Genomic DNA, 17,346 nt, shown 5'->3' with positions numbered 1-17,346 from the left:
AGGTGCTCAGCACAGCGAACAAGGCAACCGGACTAATAATGCTTTATCACTCTCACTTAGCCATAGAATTCTATAATTTTAAATTTCGGCGAAGCCCCTGGTATTCGGAAGGCCGAATTCGGGGCGCGATACACGCCTTTAAGCCGGACAGGACCGGCTCCTCGCTCTAAGCGGCATAAGTCTTTAGGGACTCCGAAAACCTCGCCGAACAGCGACCAGTCTCTCGCCTTATCATGACAGTCAGTTTTAGCTTTCTCTACTGAGGTCTAAGCCCAGCAGAACCGGGGCACAATCGCAGTAGTTCTCCTAGCGCTACCTTAGCCGATAGAGCGGAACGTAAGGTACCAAAACATAGGAGCCGGGCAAACCCAACATTTGACCAAAGACATGATTCGGAGCTGATGCATATAATGCTATAAGTTCGGGGTGCCGCACTTGTGAAAGTGTTCGGACTTCTCACACCATATTGTGGGGTACTTAAGCCCCTAGTGTGTTGGCCATACCAAAGTGTACGGTTGCAGGTGTCATTAATGAACACACACATATATATAACAAGAATGCAATAATAGTCGTATGTATGCATTGTTTATTTCAAAAGGGTGCGTTAAAGCAAGAATGATACAACAGATAGTGCGATAAGCAAAAAGTAGGACTATGTCCCTTCCAAGGGCAAGCCAAGGAAATAGTAATTAAACAAAATATTTCACTCGTTATCGTAATCCACCTAAGGAGTTTCCATGGTGTGACGTAGCTTTCTGCCTCTCTTGGTTGCTGCATCATGTGTTCGGCAATCATGCTGCCGGAATCAAGGTTTCCAGAGATTAAAGTCCTGAAAGAGAAAAAATAACAAAGCGGGAAGCCCCCTAGCGGTTTAGAGCCGCGTCTTGGAGCGTGCCGTAGTTGTGCCCCCCTCCCCACCTGTGCCATGGTATTTTTAATGCGTAATTATGTACGCGTGGCACGGATTTCGCCGTTTGGCTGGGACTGGGGTGGGGGCCGCATTGCTACGCGAGCTCAGATCGTGCCAGGCGGTCTAGTTGCCGATTACTCCGAGCGCGCTTGAAGGTGTCCGGGTCTTGAAACGCCGAACTGGTGGATTGCCTTGAGAGGCTGCTTTGCGCTTCTGCTGCGAGGGCCGCAGTGTGCTCCTCCGTTCGGAGAGAGCGCTCTGTGTTTCCATTAACTGTAATAACCCCACGAGGTCCTGGCATCTTGAGCTTGAGGTATGCATAATGCGGTACCGCATTGAATCTCGCAAATGCGGTTCGCCCGAGCAGTGCATGATAACCACTGCGGAACGGGACTATATCGAAGATTAACTCTTCGCTTCGGAAGTTATCCGGGGATCCGAAGACCACTTCCAGTGTAATTGAGCCTGTGCAATGGGCCTCTACGCCTGGAATGACGCTTAAAGGTCGTTTTTGTGGGTTTGATCCTTGAGGGGTCTATACCCATTTTGCGCACTGTGTCCTGATAAAGCAGGTTCAGGCTGCTGCCGCCATCCATAAGGACTCGAGTGAGGTGAAATCCATCAATGATTGGGTCCAGAACCAGGCGAATCCGCCATGACGGATACTAGTGGTGGTCCCTGCGATCGAAAGTGATCGTAGGAGGACCCAATGGGTTGAACTTTGGGGCGACTGGCTCCAACGCATATACGTCCCTGAGCGGTCCACTCTTGGTGTGGGTGCGTTCGTTCACACAAATGTCCGCACTTGTGGCTTTTTGTCCTATAGTGTGACTGCCCGGCGCCGCCTCCTCCAACGCCATCAGCTTGTGGCAGCGGCCTTCCTTGTCCTGTTTCGGCAAATTAACTTGTAGAAGGGCCTGCTTGACGAACACACTCCACAACTCCCTGTTGGTGTGGTGGTCTGGCTTAGTCGGGGTGCCGTGTATTTGACTCGAGCGTGTGACGGTATACGGTCCAACGCGCCCGAGTGCTTTATGTGGACTTTCGCAAACCGGGTTTAAGAGCTTTGAATATCGGCAATTGACTGCCGTACTTCAGTATTATCGCGAATGCGGCGCTTATGTTTGTGCGAGCGTGCCTGCTAGTTTTATATGCCCGTCTTGGTATCCGAAGTTAACCAATGGTTTTATTTATGCTTTGTTACTAAAAAGGGGGATGCAACTACCCTGGGTGGTTTTGGTAATTCCTAACAACATATAGCTCATTGAGCTAAACATTATTCCAAGATTAATATTTCAGGAAAAGCTCAATGAATGGCATGGCATGGATGAGGAAAGTGGATCCCTCAAAAATTCTAAGGACAAAAAGTTTGGCTCAAGCAAGCTTCAAGACTCTACATTTTATATTTTAGTGATCCAAGATCACATTGAGTCTATAGGAAAGCCAATACTATCAAGGAGGGATGAGGTGTTGCTTAATGGCTTGCTTGCTCAAAGTGCTTAGTGATATGCTCCAAACCCTCAACTACCTTCCACATCCACATATGACCTAAACCAAAAGTCAAACTCGGCCCCACCGATTCTTTCTATCTGGCGCCACCGAGTTTCAAATGTCATAGCCACTGCCACAAACCCTAAGGCAAATCGGTCTCACCGATAGGGATCTCGTCTCACCGAGATGGGATTGTAATCTCTATTTCCCTTCGTAACTGTTTCGGTTACCGAGATGAGCGATCGGTCCACCGAGATTGCAATGTAAACTCTCTGTTTCCCTTTTGTAACATTTCGGTCACCGAAATGAGCGAATCGGTCCCACCTGAGTTTACCTGACCAACTCTCTGGTTAGCTTATTACCAAAATCGGTCCCACCGAGTTTGTGTAATCGGTCTCACACCGAGATTACGTTATGCCCTAACCCTAACCATATCGGTCCTACCGAGTTGCATCTCAGTCCCACCGAAAATCCTAACGGTCACTAGGTTTGCTGAATCGGTCCGACCGAGTTTAACCATTCGGTCCCACCGAGTTTGGCAAATTGTGTGTAACGGTTAGATTTTGTGTGGAGGCTATATATACCCCTCCACCCACTCTTCATTCGTGGAGAGAGCCATCAGAACATACCTACACTTCCAATACACATTTTCTGAGAGAGAACCACCTACACTTGTGTTGAGGTCAAGATATTCCATTCCAACCATATGAATCTTGATCTCTAGCCTTCCCCAAGTTGCTTTCCACTCAAATCTTCTTTCCACCAAATCCAAATCCTGTGAGAGAGAGTTGAGTGTTGGGGAGACTATCATTTGAAGCACAAGAGCAAGGAGTTCATCATCAACACACCATTTGTTACTTCTTGGAGAGTGGTGTCTCCTAGATTGGCTAGGTGTCACTTGGGAGCCTCCGACAAGATTGTGGAGTTGAACCAAGGAGTTTGTAAGGGCAAGGAGATCGCCTACTTCGTGAAGATCTACCGCTAGTGAGGCAAGTCCTTCGTGGGCGACGGCCGTGATGGAATAGACAAGGTTGCTTCTTCGTGGACCCTTCGTGGGTGGAGCCCTCCGTGGACTCGCGCAACCGTTACCCTCCGTGGGTTGAAGTCTCCATCAACGTGGATGTACGATAGCACCACCTATCGGAACCACGACAAAAACATCCATGTCTCCAATTGCGTTTGAATCCTCCAAACCCTTCCCTTTACATTCTTGCAAGTTGCATGCTTTACTTTCCGCTGCTCATATACTCTTTTGCATGCTTGCTTGAATTGTGTGGAGATTGCTTGACTTGTGCTAAGATAGCTAAAATCTACCAAGAACTAAAATTGGGAAAAGGCTAGATTTTTATTTGGTCAAGTAGTCTAATCACCCCCCTCTAGACATACTTTCGATCCTACAGTTACTGCGAGCCAGCCAGCTGTCTTCTCGCGCACAAAAGCGGGTCATGAGTGTCGTAAGGGCTGCCATAGATTTCGGCTTTTCCTGACCAAGGTGCCGGGCTAGCCACTCGTCGCGGATGTTGTGTTTGAAAGCTTCTAGGGCCTCTGCATCCGGACAGTCGACGATTTGATTTTTCTTTGTTAGGAACCGAGTCCAGAATTGCCTGGGCGATTCTTCTGGCTGCTGAATTATGTGGCTCAAGTCATCGGTGTCTGGTGGTCGCACATAAGTGCCCTGAAAGTTGTCAAGGAATGCGGCCTCCAGATCTTCCCAACAGCTAATGGACTCTGCTGGCAGGCTGTTAAGCCAATGCCGCGCTGGTCCTTTGAGCTTTAGTGGGAGGTATTTGATGGCGTGTAAGTCATCACCACGGGCCATGTGGATGTGGAGGAGGTAATCCTCGATCCATACCGCAGGATCTGTTGTGCCGTCGTATGATTCAATATTTACAGGTTTGAAACCTTCTGGGATTTGATGATCCATTACTTCGTCTGTGAAGCATAAGGGGTGTGCGGCGCCTCTGTATTGGGCTATATCGCGACGCAGCTCGAATGGGTCTTGCCCGCTGTGTTCGGCCCGACCGGATTTACTTTTACTGTATCCTGCGTGACGTTTATCGTCTCGCATAGTGGCGCGCCCTCGTGATCCGTAGATCGATCTTGCATGTTTTGCTTTGTCCTCCAATACGCCTCGCAGGTCTGGTGTGTTTCCCCATGCTTTTTTATTTGAATGGCGTCGGGGTGCCGGCTGAGCTTTTGGCTGGAATGCCTCTCTATCACGGCCACGAGGTGGCCGATCAGCCGCGTCATATGCTTCTTCCTCCAGTCGAGGTAGCAACCTGCATTTTGGGTAACTCTTGGAGGGTGCTCGAGTTTATATTCCTCGGCCGTGAGGACTTCAGTCCATCTGTCAGCTAGCAGATCTTGTTTAGCTTGAAGCTGCTGCTGCTTTTTCTTAAGGCTATTTGTTGTGGCCATAAGCCGGCGCTTGAAGCGCTCTTGTTCGACGGGATCCTCTGGCACGGCAAATTCGTCATCGCCGAGGCTTGCCTCGTCTTTGGAGGGGGGCATGTAATTATCATCCTCAGTTTCTCCATCTGCCGCTCTCTCAGGAGGGCTGGCTCCTCCATCCTCCTGCTCTAACTCTTGCTGGAGGGGGTTGTTGTTGTCTTCGGCACTATCTAGAGTGTTATTACCTCCTGTGCCGGTATCACCACTTTTGCTTTGGCGGGACTTAGAGCGGCGCCGCTGACGTCGGCGCTTGGGTTGCTTCTTGGAGGGGTCATCCTCCGCTGTCTCGTCGCCATTGCCTTCTTTGGGTGTATCCACCATGTATATATCGTATGATAAGGTGGCTGTCCAGTGCCCTGCGGGCAGTGGTTCCTCTTCGTCTCCCACATCGTCCTCCATACTGTCGATGTCTTCGGAGTCAAAGTCGAGCATGTCGGTTAACTCATCGACAGTGGCTACTAAGTGGGTGGTGGGTGGGCCGCGAATTTCTTCGTCGTCCGCATCCCAGTCCTGCCAGACATAGTTCGGCCAGGATCCTCCTGACAAGGAGAGAGACCTTAATGAGTTCAGTATATCGCCGAAGGGCGAGTGCTGAAAGATATCCGCGGAGGTAAAATCCATGATCGGCGCTCAATCGGATTCGATAGGAACGGGCGCAGGCGGTTCGGAGTCCGTGGCTGGAGAAAGATCTGGCAGTTTAACAATACGGCTCTCGTGCAAGGTAAGGTCGATGTTCGGCTCGATCGCCGCTGAGGGTAAGGCCTCCGTGGCGGGGTCCATCCACCCGTCCATGGACGGCGCAACTGGCTCCGAATTGAGGGTCGGAGCGGCTGCCGGTGCGATCTCTTGAACACTGTCTGATGGTAGAGCTAAATCGTACTCATCGTGACTGCCTGACGCACAAGGCAGAGGCTCGAATCCGTCGAAGATCAAGTCTCCGCGGACATCGGCCGTGTAGTTTAAGCTTCCAAACCTGACCTGGTGGCCAGGGGCGTAGCTTTCAATCTACTCCAGATGGCCAAGCGAATTGGCCCGCAGTGCAAAGCCGCCGAACACAAAGATCTGTCCGGGGAGGAAAGTCTCACCCTGGACTGCATCGCTATCGATAATAGTAGGAGCCATCAAGCCTAACGGCGACGACACAGAGGAACTCTCAATGAAAGCACCAATGTCGGTGTCAAAACCGGCGGATCTCGGGTAGGGGGTCCCGGACTGTGCGTCTAAGGCGGATGGTAACAGGAGGCAGGGAACATGATGTTTTACCCAGGTTCGGGCCCTCTTGATGGAGGTAAAACCCTACGTCCTGCTTGATTAATATTGATGATATGGGTAGTACAAGAGTAGATCTACCACGAGATCAGAGATGCTATACCCTAGAAGCTAGCCTAAGGTATGATTGTCTGTTGTCCTATGGACTAAAACCCTCCGGTTTATATAGACACCAGAAAGGGCTAGGGTTACACAAGGTCAGTTACAAAGGAGGAGATATACATATCTGTATTGCCTAGCTTGCCTTCCATGCCAAGTAGAGTCCCATCCGGACACGAGACGAAGTCTTCAATCTTGTATCTTCATAGTCTAACAGTCAGGCCGAAAGATATAGTTCGGCTGTCCGGAGACTCCCTAATCCAGGACTCCCTCACCCACATTGCTAGTTGAGTGGGAGTTGGACCTCCTTATAAGGGAGGTTCTTTCCCCACTTGTATGAGCATGAGAACAAGAGGGATATCCACACGCGCTCCTCCTCCGCCGCCCGCCTCGCCACGCCACGCCTCGTCACGACGTGCCGCGGGTTGCGGGAATGAGCCGAGCCAATTTCTAAATTTTTGCCACGCACTACGGGTATACGAAAGGTCACACGGAAGCTGAAAAGATTTTTGCAAAAGTGGAGTTCGAATGCGAACGGTGCAGCCCTTCGGCTGCTGGCTGTTCGCTTCGCCTCCGTCTCTTCGTTTCGCCTCCCGTCGTTGCCCTCTCGCCTCCTTCTCTTGTGCCTATAAAAGGGAGGTCGCTCCTCCCAGAGAGACGCACCAGAACCTCTTCCTCCTCTCGCCACAAGTTCCTGAGCACTGCGTTGCTGCTACGATCTTCCCCATCCCGGCTTGCGGCGTGCACCGCAGGTCGGGACAGTAGGCCTCCGAAACCGCACCTTTTGAGTCCTGTACGGGAGAAGGGTGATAAGGTTTTTGGAGAGCGCTCAGCGCGACTACTGGCTGCTTCATCACGGACGATCCGGTCGCCGACGACTACTTCCCCGACGACGACTTCTTCCCCGACGTCCACGATCTCCTCGACGACATGGAAGGCGAGGACACCGACCCCAAGTCCAGCACTTCCACTGCTGCTATCTCGTACGTGTTCTTACTCTTTCTGTTAGATGTCATGACACAGTTCTTTGCTCTACTTTCCGTCCTACATGTGTTAGGTTCTACTTCATATATGCAATTTCATCTAGTGTCTGTTCTAGATGTGTTTAGTTCAAGTTCATATATACAGATGCTCTTTACCTTCTCTCTGTCCGAACGCTAGATGTGTTTAGTTCAAGTTCATATATGAAATTCTCTTTACCTTCTCTCTGTCCGAACGCATGACTTGTTTTATCTCTACTATATTAGTCATGCTTTATCTAGTATTTCTGTTAATAAAATCATTCGGTAAATTGCTCATATTTCCAACACAAGTGGTGCGGTGATAATGAATTTGAACGCGAGAAAGAAATGATTTTGAGTCATGCCATTTTATGTACGACTAGACGTAGAAATTATGAAGCAGATAGTTTTGCTAAATTTTCTCTGTACCTAGATTTGGTGAGCATGTGTGGCTTGGCTACGCACATGATTCTGTAACAATTCCTTTGACCATTGTTGTCGAATGAAGTGGGATGAGGCTTTCTCAAAAAAAAATGTACCTGATGCAACGAATGGAATAGAGTTACTTACTTGAACACAATCCCCTAAAAAACTTACATTTTTGCAAAAATGAATCAGATCTATTATAAAAATTCATCAGAAATAAAAAAGAACTTATTTGAACACAATGTTTTTCATCTTCCTTCTCTAACAAAAAGAGTTCGTCTTTTGCGGGGCTCACAAATAGTTTGTTTCCCTATTTTGCGAGGGATGAACCAGCAGAGAAAGACAACGTTGGACTACTTAGATTATTACACAGCCAATGGCCCGTGGAAGTGATATATATGTGATCATTGGCGGAGCTATGTGTTGGGAAAATGGGTCATGGCCCGCCCAACACATAGCAAATACAATGTAGGACCGAGAGTAAACTAGGTCATGTGGGTAAAAATAGTTGGCTTCCTTTGTGCCGGCCCATCCAACTTTTCTTGCATAGCTCCGCCACTCTATGTGGTCATGCATGCATTTCTATTATACCATACCATCACTCTAATAGCACAACAAAACATGACCAGCAATGAGTACAAGTGGCACAGAGTGCAGACTCAAAACTCCAGGAAATGATGACAACGAAGGGTGAAATTGTTTCAGGAACAGGACAAAATTATTCAGAATACAATGATCTAGATATATACATAGCCGCTTATATGGCAACCTCATCAGAAAAATGGACATAAAGATCTTCCCATAACCAAGCAGCACATACACTTGTTGGTCAAAACTATCACATATACAACCCATTATTCAACAAACAGGACACAATTATCCAAAATATCATAATTGAAAAAATACAATGATGTAGATTTATGAATAGCTGCTCATATGGCATATCCCAGTCTTAAACTACAAGTATATAGATGGCGCCAAAGTGTACAATTGTTCAAGGAACAGGACAAAAATTATCCAAATTGTTATGAGTCAAACTACAAGTATATAGAGATACGCGTAGCTGCTCAATATGGCATATCACAGTCTCAAAACTCCCCAGAAGGATAAACGGCCCAAAGTTGATTAAAACCACATCATCTTCTACCCATCCATGCCCTCGAATCTCCGGCATCTCGTCTTGTTTCCTGCAGTATGCTCAATATACCTAAAAGCCTCTGCATTTCGGCAGGAGGATGGTATCCAGAGCGCTGCAAATAAAGAGCAATAGCCAGGGTTACTTAATAAACTTTCAACATATACAATGACCACAATACAGCAAAAATGCAATTTACTCTGCTCTCAAGACAAGACAGTAAAAATGCAATTTACTCTGCTCTCAAGACAATACAACAAAAATGCAATTTACTCTGCTCTCAACAGGACAAACAATATGTGGTGATACAAAGAAGGCACAATAATTGCAGTACCGCTAACAAGTGTTTTCTGAAAGCACAAGATGAAGAAACTCTTCTTCCAGAGATCCAATCGGTGACAGAACTTCCCAGGAGGAATTCAATGGCTGGCTGTCATTCATCTGTCTGTCCAAACAAGTTAGTAACTGAGAGAGAATATGTGGGCATGCAACAGGACACTGGATGAATGTCTATCGTAGCACTTCAAATATTGAGTTGTTTTCTGAAGATTCAAGACGATAAACTTCATTCAGAGATACAAGAAGTTGTGGAACTTCCCAGAATTTGTTCCATATGCCAAGGCCACATGGAACATTTGAAACACCTGCAAGCAAAGAAATGGAGGAATTTCATGCTGAGGTAGCTTCAATCTGTAGCTGCTTCTCATGCATTTCATCAAACACTTGACAAACGCACCAATTGCCTTACCTTTGTCCATAGCCACGAGGAATCCCACGAATAGGAAGTAGGCGAGGATGATGCTGATCTCGTCGCGTGCTTGGCTTTGTGAAGGTTGGAGGCTCCATCCGTGGAGCAGTCAGCTGCAGCCGCCGAGGAAGACCAGCGATCAGCGCAGGAGGAAAGCGAGAACCCTGGCCGGCATCTCGCCGCTGCGCTACTTCTGGTCCCTCTCCGGGGCTCTTCCAGCTGCGACTCGTGCGCCGGCGCGGTAGCAGAGGTCCGCGGCCACAAGCCCACAACGGTCGCGATGCCGAGGTAAGGTAAGGATGGCACCCGGCGGCGGGATGCCGGTGCAGACGCGCCACCGCGGGGGACGCCCTGGAGAAGTTCGAGGCGTGGGGTCCAGGCCACCGACGAAGAGGAGGAGAGACCGGATACGGTGCGTCGCTGGTGGCTCCGGCGGTTGGACCACGGGCGGCGGCGGCGGCGGCGGCGGTTACGAGTCGAACTCGGATTGCGTGGTTTCTACGCGACGGGGTTTCGGGGGTCGATCTATATCAGCCGGGCTGCGGGGATAGATCGCACTTTTCCTTCGATCCGACGAGCAAGCCGCCTCCTTGATTGATCACGCGCGACGTTCTCCCGGCGACCTAACAACCCGGCGACGGCGAGCAAAGAATCCGGCGAGCTTCTCTCCTTTTTTTCCGATCATTTGAATTTTAGCATCGCAATTGTTCTAGTATTACTTGTTTTGTCTGTGCAATCACTTGGTCTCTCTGTTCTTTGCTGCGCTCTTTGTTTTGCAGAGATGGCTAGCCATGTCGCTGCGACTCTGCCGCCGCCGTTACCTACCCCGGCGCGCTGCCTCCTCCTGACGCCTCCTCCGGCGGTGTACACGGCTCGTGTAGAGCTGGACACCAAGAAGCAGCAGCCTGGACGTGCCTCTATGAGCCGAAGTTGGATCAGAGACAAGATCGACCTTTCCGGACGTGCTTCCCGGAGCTCCAGCTGGCTCACTGACAAGACGCTCCGCCGTGTCGGGACTTTGAACGGCGGCGTCGAGCGCTTCGGCCGCGGGGAGATGCCGAGGGAGAACTGGAAGAGGCCGGCGAACCGTACGCCATCAGTCGACCGGTGCGAGAAGAAGCTGAGGCCTCCGACCGAGATAGTGGCAGCCTCGGAGGCATCACTCCTCGTCGGCCCGGCGCCGTCAGTCGGCCGGTTCGAGAAGAAGGAGACGCCTATGACTGAGATGGTGGCAGACTCGGTGGTGGCATCCTTCGATGGCCCTGCTCCGTCGATCGACCTGTCGGAGAAGAAAGCAGAGCCTACGACTGAGATGGTGGCAGACTCGGAGGCGACACTCTTTGCTGGTCCTGTGGCGTCGGAGAAGAAGCCGACCCCTCCTACCGTGGTGGCACCCTTCGCTGGCCTCGCTCCGTTGATGGACCGGCCCGAGAAGAAGCCGAAGGCTCTGGCTAAGATGGAGGTGGACTCGGAGGCATCCTTGTTCGCTGGCCCGACATTCATGGTGTCGCCGGACCCGAGCGAGCTGCCCATGCCGACCTTCATCATGTCACCGGACCCGAGCGAGCTGTCCATGCCAACCTTCCTCTATAAGCACAAGGTGGCTAAAGTGTTAGCTAGACTAGTCGCTCCGATGCTCATTGATCAGCAAGAAGATTGAAGCCGCTTTCAGTATGTAGTAGCTAGGTGGAGTATACTGATCAGCAAGATTGAAAGCTGTTTTCAGTATGTAACTAGGTGGACATGATTAATACAATTGCCACCATTTATTCCTGAGGTTGGCACTGATCTTATCTGCGGTGGAATGAAATGATCGTGTTCTGCAAATAAGCTTCAGTCGACACGGCATACTGTGCAAAGTGCAAACAGAGACATTCTCGCAAACACCTTCAGGGCGTGAGTACGACAGGCTCCTTCCAGGGCCAAGCTCTGGGCCAGGCACCTTGGGCCGCGTCGCCATCCTTTGGATGAGCTCCGTCCAACTGCTTCATCGCCTCGGCTGCATATCTGTCTCTCTCCCTCCGGCGGTGCTGCTGACCCGGCGCATCTGTCGCCGCGTTCCTCCCCGCCGCGTCGCCGTACAACCGGCGGCTCTCCCCGTCGCTGCGGCTCCCGGCTCACCCGCAGGCGGCGTCTCACGTCGCCCAGCGGCCAGATCCCCCCCAACGCCGCCGACCGCCGCTCGCCCTCCTCGCCATCTTCAAGCTCTGACCCGTGGCAGTGCACTTCAACCTGGGGCCAACGACCCAGCGGCCTGCGGCAGCGGTGGCTATGGCCGGCTGCTGCTGCTGCTAGGAGCCCGGCCCGCAGCCACAATAGCACGCCGACCAGCCATCATGTCTGTTGAATCAATGTCTCTCACTAACACTGGGAAACCGAATTATGCAAGTGGAAGGTGAATTTTCCACATCTCCTGACACAGCCTTTACGCCATCCCAATACAATTCTATTCATATATGATTCATGCCATGTTGGAAGTAGGAAATGAAGTTTAACATTGTCGAGTCAGCGCAGCTTATTGCAGGAAGAGGAGATACGAAATTTAATATTGTCGAGTCAGCGCAGCAGATTTTGGAAGAGGGGAAGCTCAACCAGGCATTTCTAGCCAACCACAGTACCTTGCTTGACCTGCTTGAAATCCCCCAACTTATGGACATATTTGTTTTGTATTTGAAGTTGATTGATATTTTTATATGACATTTGGTGCTCACATATGCAAAATTTTCAGGTTCCATGGTACATCTGCTGTCACATGATCTTCTTGATGCATATTCACAATCAAAAATAGATTTTGTGCCTACTTGCTTTCTTATGCACCGTGCTGTTAGCTCGTGGGAGAATCAGTAAAAATAATTCTGACATGAAACTGTATATGATTGTTCTGAAATTAGTGGTTCCACGGTGTCTATATATCTAACGTATTTACATTAGCAGTTCAGGAGGATGCTTTTGGGCGATACACCCTACTTATGTAGGAAGAAATGAAGTCAGCCTGCACCAGGGGTGCACTTGACAACAACAGGGACACAAAGTTGGTCTGATTGGCAAGGCTTCTGGTTAGCTCTTTACACATGGTAATTTAAACATCTGAAAATCAAGATTTATTTCTGGTTATCACTAAAGAGAAGTATTCTTGCTAAATCAGCTTTAGCTAGGAGAGAATGGAAAGAAATGTTCTTTACCTAATCAGCTTTAGGCAGGAGAGGCTACAAAGGAGACGAAAAATGGCATTTTTGTCATAAGATATCATTGGAGCGCCTCTTGTGTGCTTTCCCTGTAGATTCCCTTTGCTGGACTGCAGAGTCAAATGTTCTTATTTTCTAAACTCGATATTTACAAATATTAACCATTTGTGAGCAGTGATAACGGTTACATGGTTTTAGCCAAAATGTCTAGCTAAGACTTTCTGATCATATAGGACTCCTACTACAAAGAAAACACAGAAGGCGGTCATAAAGATGATGGCCTCACTACCAATCTGTTTTATGGGGTCAATGGAAACTGAACTTGCTTTTGCCGAACCACAATGGTTTGCAACCATAGAGCCACACAGTTTGGGGTTTCCACCAAAGCTAGAATCCGGAAACGTGCTAAACTGGCCCGCGTTTGGAATAGTGCCTTCCAGGTCATTATTAGAAATGTTGAATCTGGAAAGGAAGTGCAGATTGTTCAATGCAGCTGGAATCTTACCAGTGAGATGATTACCGGACAAGTCGAGCATCTGCAGGTTCGTGAGGTTGCAGATCTGTTCTGGTATCTCTCCAGATAATCTGTTGGAGCTCAAGTTAAGTGAAAATAGTCCTTGTAACTGACCGATCTCCTCCGGAATCATACCAGTGAAATTATTCATGGCTAGATTAAGCTCTTTAGGAAAAGCACTGGGCGTGAGGTATTGCAGAAATTGGTTCTTGTTCCAAACAGGCAGCTCAAAGAATACCTTTGGTGCAGTACTATCTAATTCTAGCATTGGCATCTCCATTAAAGCACTTGGAATTTCCCCTGTAAGGCTGTTGTTTGATATATCTAGAGAGAAGAGAAATTTTAGGCTGCTGATCCATTCAGGTATGGGCCCAGTTAGTTTATTGCCTTGCAAAAATAGCATCCCCAAATTCGGTAGCTTCGATAACCAATCAGGTATTTTTCCAGACAATGAACAATGATTTATATAAAGAACCTGGAGATTCTTGAAACCATCAATGCTGACATCCTCTGGCATGGTCTCATGCAGGAAGTTGAACCCAAGATAAAGGGTGGTGAGGCTCCTGGAACTGCTTAGGATCCGAAGTGTTCTTGTGATATTTGTAAGAGAGTTATTAGCAAGTGATAGGAATGACAGGGACTTCAGATTGCCTATTTCTTCTGACAATTGACCATGGAAAGGATTGTAAGATAGCCGTAGTGCAGTCAGCTTGCTGCAGGAGTATATGCTTTCTGGAACTGTGCCGGTGAAGTTATTGGAAAGAAGATCTAGTTTTTTTAGATTGGGCAGACTTACGAAGTTGACCTTGGTAAGTTCTCCGCTAAATTGGTTTGCCTGGAGGTCAATTGTTACAAGATTTGTGCAGTTGCTTAGAGCTGCTGGCAGCTCCCCTGACATGTTGTTGTGTTCCAAATGCAGCTCCTCCAATCTCTTCACATCACCTATAGACTCTGGAATATTGCCGCTGAGCTCATTCCCCCCAAGATCAAGGGTGACCAGATTTGTGAGCTTGCTGATGCCATCAAGAGCTCCTTCTAACCTATTGTTAGGCAATGAGAGGTGCTCTAACGAGATTACCTTGAAGAGTTCATCTGGAAGTGTACCACTGAGGTTGTTGTAGCCAGCACCAAGCAATTTCAGCGCCGAGCAATTACTGAGCCCTGGAGGGATGTTTCCACTGAGTTGGTTGAAACTGAGCTCAAGCACGGCAAAAGATGGGGCGCTAAAACATGGTGTAGTTGGTATCTGACCAGTAAACCTGTTGCTGCTGGCATTAAGAACGACCAGGCTCTTCATCGCCTCCCATGTTGTGGATGGAAAACTGCCTGTAAACAAGTTGCTTGAGATGTTGAGTACCTGCAGAGGCCGCACAGGGGTTGAAGATGGCAGCTCACCCAGGCCTCCTGTCAGGCGGTTGAAGCTGACATCAAGAACAAGGATGCTGCTGGATGATATTAACTCCAGTGGCAAGCCACCGGACAGCGAGTTCCGGGACAGGTTGAGGCGCAAAAGCCCGGTGAGGTTGCCAAGGAACGGCGAGATGGGCCCCTCGAGGCCTCGAGAAGCCAGTGAAACATCAGTAACCTTCCTATCTTGGTTGCAGGTGATCCCTTCCCATGTGCAGCAGTCAGTGTCGTGCCGCCATGACGCCGTGAGGCCGCCGTTCCACGATAGCACGGTGAGGAGCTGGAGAAGGGAGCTCTTCTCCTGCTCGATGCAAGAGCTGGTGGGAGAGACCAAATAGAGCAGCAGCACCAGAGCCAAGCTAAATGGAGGCATGCTAAAATTCTTGGTGTGCTTGTTGTATGAAATGTAGTGGCTGCACGGTATTGTGGTGAAACTGGCAATGGCCTAATGAAGAAAGAGCGTGCAAACGGAACTGTGTTACAAATTATTCTGTTTGTGACGTACAGAAGCATGACAGCAGACTTTGAAGATTGCAACTGCACTCGTACTCCACTTTAGGATTTTGTGAGAGCTCCGGAGCTACTCAAGTTCTTATTGCTTTGTACAAAAAGTCCACCTCACAGAGTCACAGTTTCCCACTTGGAAGGAGACGATCGTCAGTTGACGGGCATGTGTCTGTGAGCACTTACGTAGAAGCTCATCTCTGATTCTCTTCTTTTGAGTTATAATTATTTGACATCAACCAAAATCTCACTAAGACGACCAAATGGGTGAAGGTGGACTTTAGAAGGAGAAAGAAGGCCTCGAGGAGGGAGAAGAACCCTTTGGACATGGAATGAGAGTGGCTGGAGGCGATTTCAGAGTCAAATAAAGGTAAAGTCAAAATTATTTGCTCCAGCTTATTCTCTCAACTTCAATAGAATGCTGCTGGATTCTCGTGAGGCCGCCATCCCGAGAGAGCCCGGCGAGGAGCTAGAGAAGGGAGATCTTCTCCAGCTCGGTGCAGGAGCTGGTCGCAGAGACCAAAGAGAGCAGCAGCACCAGAGCCAAGCTAAATGAATCCATGTGTTAAAATTCTTAGTGTACTTGTTGTGTGAAAAATAGTGGATGCACGGTGTCGTGGTGAAACTAGCAACGGTCTAGTGAAGAAAGAGCGTGCGAACGGAACTGTCCATTCTGAATATTTTTGTTTGACAGTTTCCTGAAACTGTACATTCCGAAAGCACACTAAACTGCCATTTCCTAAACAAAAAATAAGAGCTGTCCATTCGGATTCTGTCAGTTTTGTTATATATTTTCTGTTTGAAATTTTCGGTGATGTCATTATGACGCGGCCTATTTTTTTTCTTCTGAGCTGCTAATAATATGCAGTGTTAAGTCGAGTGTCGAGTACCGATGTCTCACTGGTAGTCGAGTGGCTAATAATATCTTGTGTCAAGTAGAGTGTCATTGTATTTCAATGGAGTGCATATATGTCATGGATCATTGTACAGGTGACTAATAACATTTCCTATTAAATCAAGCGTCGATGCTATTAAGGTTTGCTGCTACTCGGATGCAATCTTCTCTTACAAATTACTCTGATCATTATGACGTACAAAAACATGACAACAGACTTTGAAGATTACGACTGCACGTGTACCACTTTACGACTTTGTGGAGGTCTCGAATTCTTACTGCTTTGTACAAAAAGTCCACCTCAAATTCTTAGTATTGCTTTGTGCAAAAAGTCCACCCAAGAGAGTCATTGTTCCCCACTTGGAAGGAGATGATCGTCAGCTGAGGGGCATGTCGTTTTCTTTGAAGATTGTGATCTCATCAAAAATTTCATTGTAAAAAGACAAAACAGGTGAAGATGAACTTCAGATAGGGAAAGCAGGTCTCGAGTAGAGAGATGAACCCTTTGCACACTGGCTAAAGGCGATTTTAGTATAAAAAAGGTAAAGTAAAAATAATTAGCTTATTCTCTCTACTTCAATTGACCGCTGTTGGATTTAATATATTTAGTATGACTTGGTGATCAGAACACCTATCAGTATAACTTCTAAAAGGTTATTAAAAAGGGGGTAATTTTAATGGGCATGTGTTCTTTTTCTAGGTAGTAGTTGGACTGGGCTTAGTTGAGGTAGCTCATTTGAGAGTGTCATGCTTTGTCAATATCTATTGCGGGACTTGTCATTTTTTGTTACTAGAGCTATCAATCTCTCAGTTAAACAACTTGCCGGAAACACAAGACATCAATCTCAATCTCTCAGTTGGTATGAAATTCTAAATTATTTTTGACTTCTACATGCACATATGTGGTCTCTAGGTTAAGATATGTACAGTTGAGTTAGTCTAGGTCAACTCCCAGAAGTTCATACAACAGTGCAACTAGCTTAGGTTAGCGAGAAAAGGTTCATACCAACTTTTCTCTAGCTCAGCTGGGCTAAATACAAGGCAACCAATTTGTATATACACTTAATATTATAGGGGTGTATATCATTGCGTGTAAATGCACACTTGTGTCATATCTTGGAACCAACTTCATTAGTTTAAAAGTAAAATAAAAGAATTTTTATGTGTATACTCAAAACACTAGCACTATTTGCAAAGCTTGTAAGCCTATTTTTTATTAGTAGGAAAAAAGTTTGTCAGAAACCGATCATTTTCTTAAAAATCGAAATTGATCATTTGTGGACGACCAAAAGGGACATATACAATAAGTTT

At 47.9% G+C, this 17,346-nt stretch overlaps 2 protein-coding genes and 1 long non-coding RNA gene across 3 annotated transcripts; 1 reads left to right on the top strand and 2 right to left on the bottom strand.

The window, feature by feature from the left end:
* Positions 1-8,444: 8,444 nt before the first annotated feature.
* Positions 8,445-9,664, bottom strand: LOC125513647. The gene is made up of 3 exons (XR_007286067.1): positions 9,531-9,664; positions 9,117-9,426; positions 8,445-8,897 (listed from the first exon to the last, which is right to left on the bottom strand). It is a non-coding gene; the product is annotated as an uncharacterized LOC125513647 (long non-coding RNA).
* A 647-nt stretch (positions 9,665-10,311) lies between these two features.
* LOC125513646 lies at positions 10,312-12,242 on the top strand. The gene is made up of 2 exons (XM_048678809.1): positions 10,312-11,925; positions 12,045-12,242. Exon 1 carries the CDS (start codon positions 10,312-10,314, stop codon positions 11,188-11,190), a length of 879 nt encoding a protein of 292 aa, XP_048534766.1. The 3' UTR covers positions 11,191-11,925; positions 12,045-12,242.
* A 667-nt stretch (positions 12,243-12,909) lies between these two features.
* LOC125513645 (receptor-like protein 2) lies at positions 12,910-16,548 on the bottom strand. The gene has a single exon (XM_048678808.1). It carries the CDS (start codon positions 15,007-15,009, stop codon positions 12,910-12,912), a length of 2,100 nt encoding a protein of 699 aa, XP_048534765.1. The 5' UTR covers positions 15,010-16,548.
* Positions 16,549-17,346: the final 798 nt, after the last annotated feature.

This window comes from Triticum urartu, chromosome 6 (assembly GCF_003073215.2).
Source record: "Triticum urartu cultivar G1812 chromosome 6, Tu2.1, whole genome shotgun sequence".
Classification (NCBI taxonomy): domain Eukaryota; kingdom Viridiplantae; phylum Streptophyta; class Magnoliopsida; order Poales; family Poaceae; genus Triticum; species Triticum urartu.
This window is presented reverse-complemented; position numbering and strand designations above follow the sequence as displayed.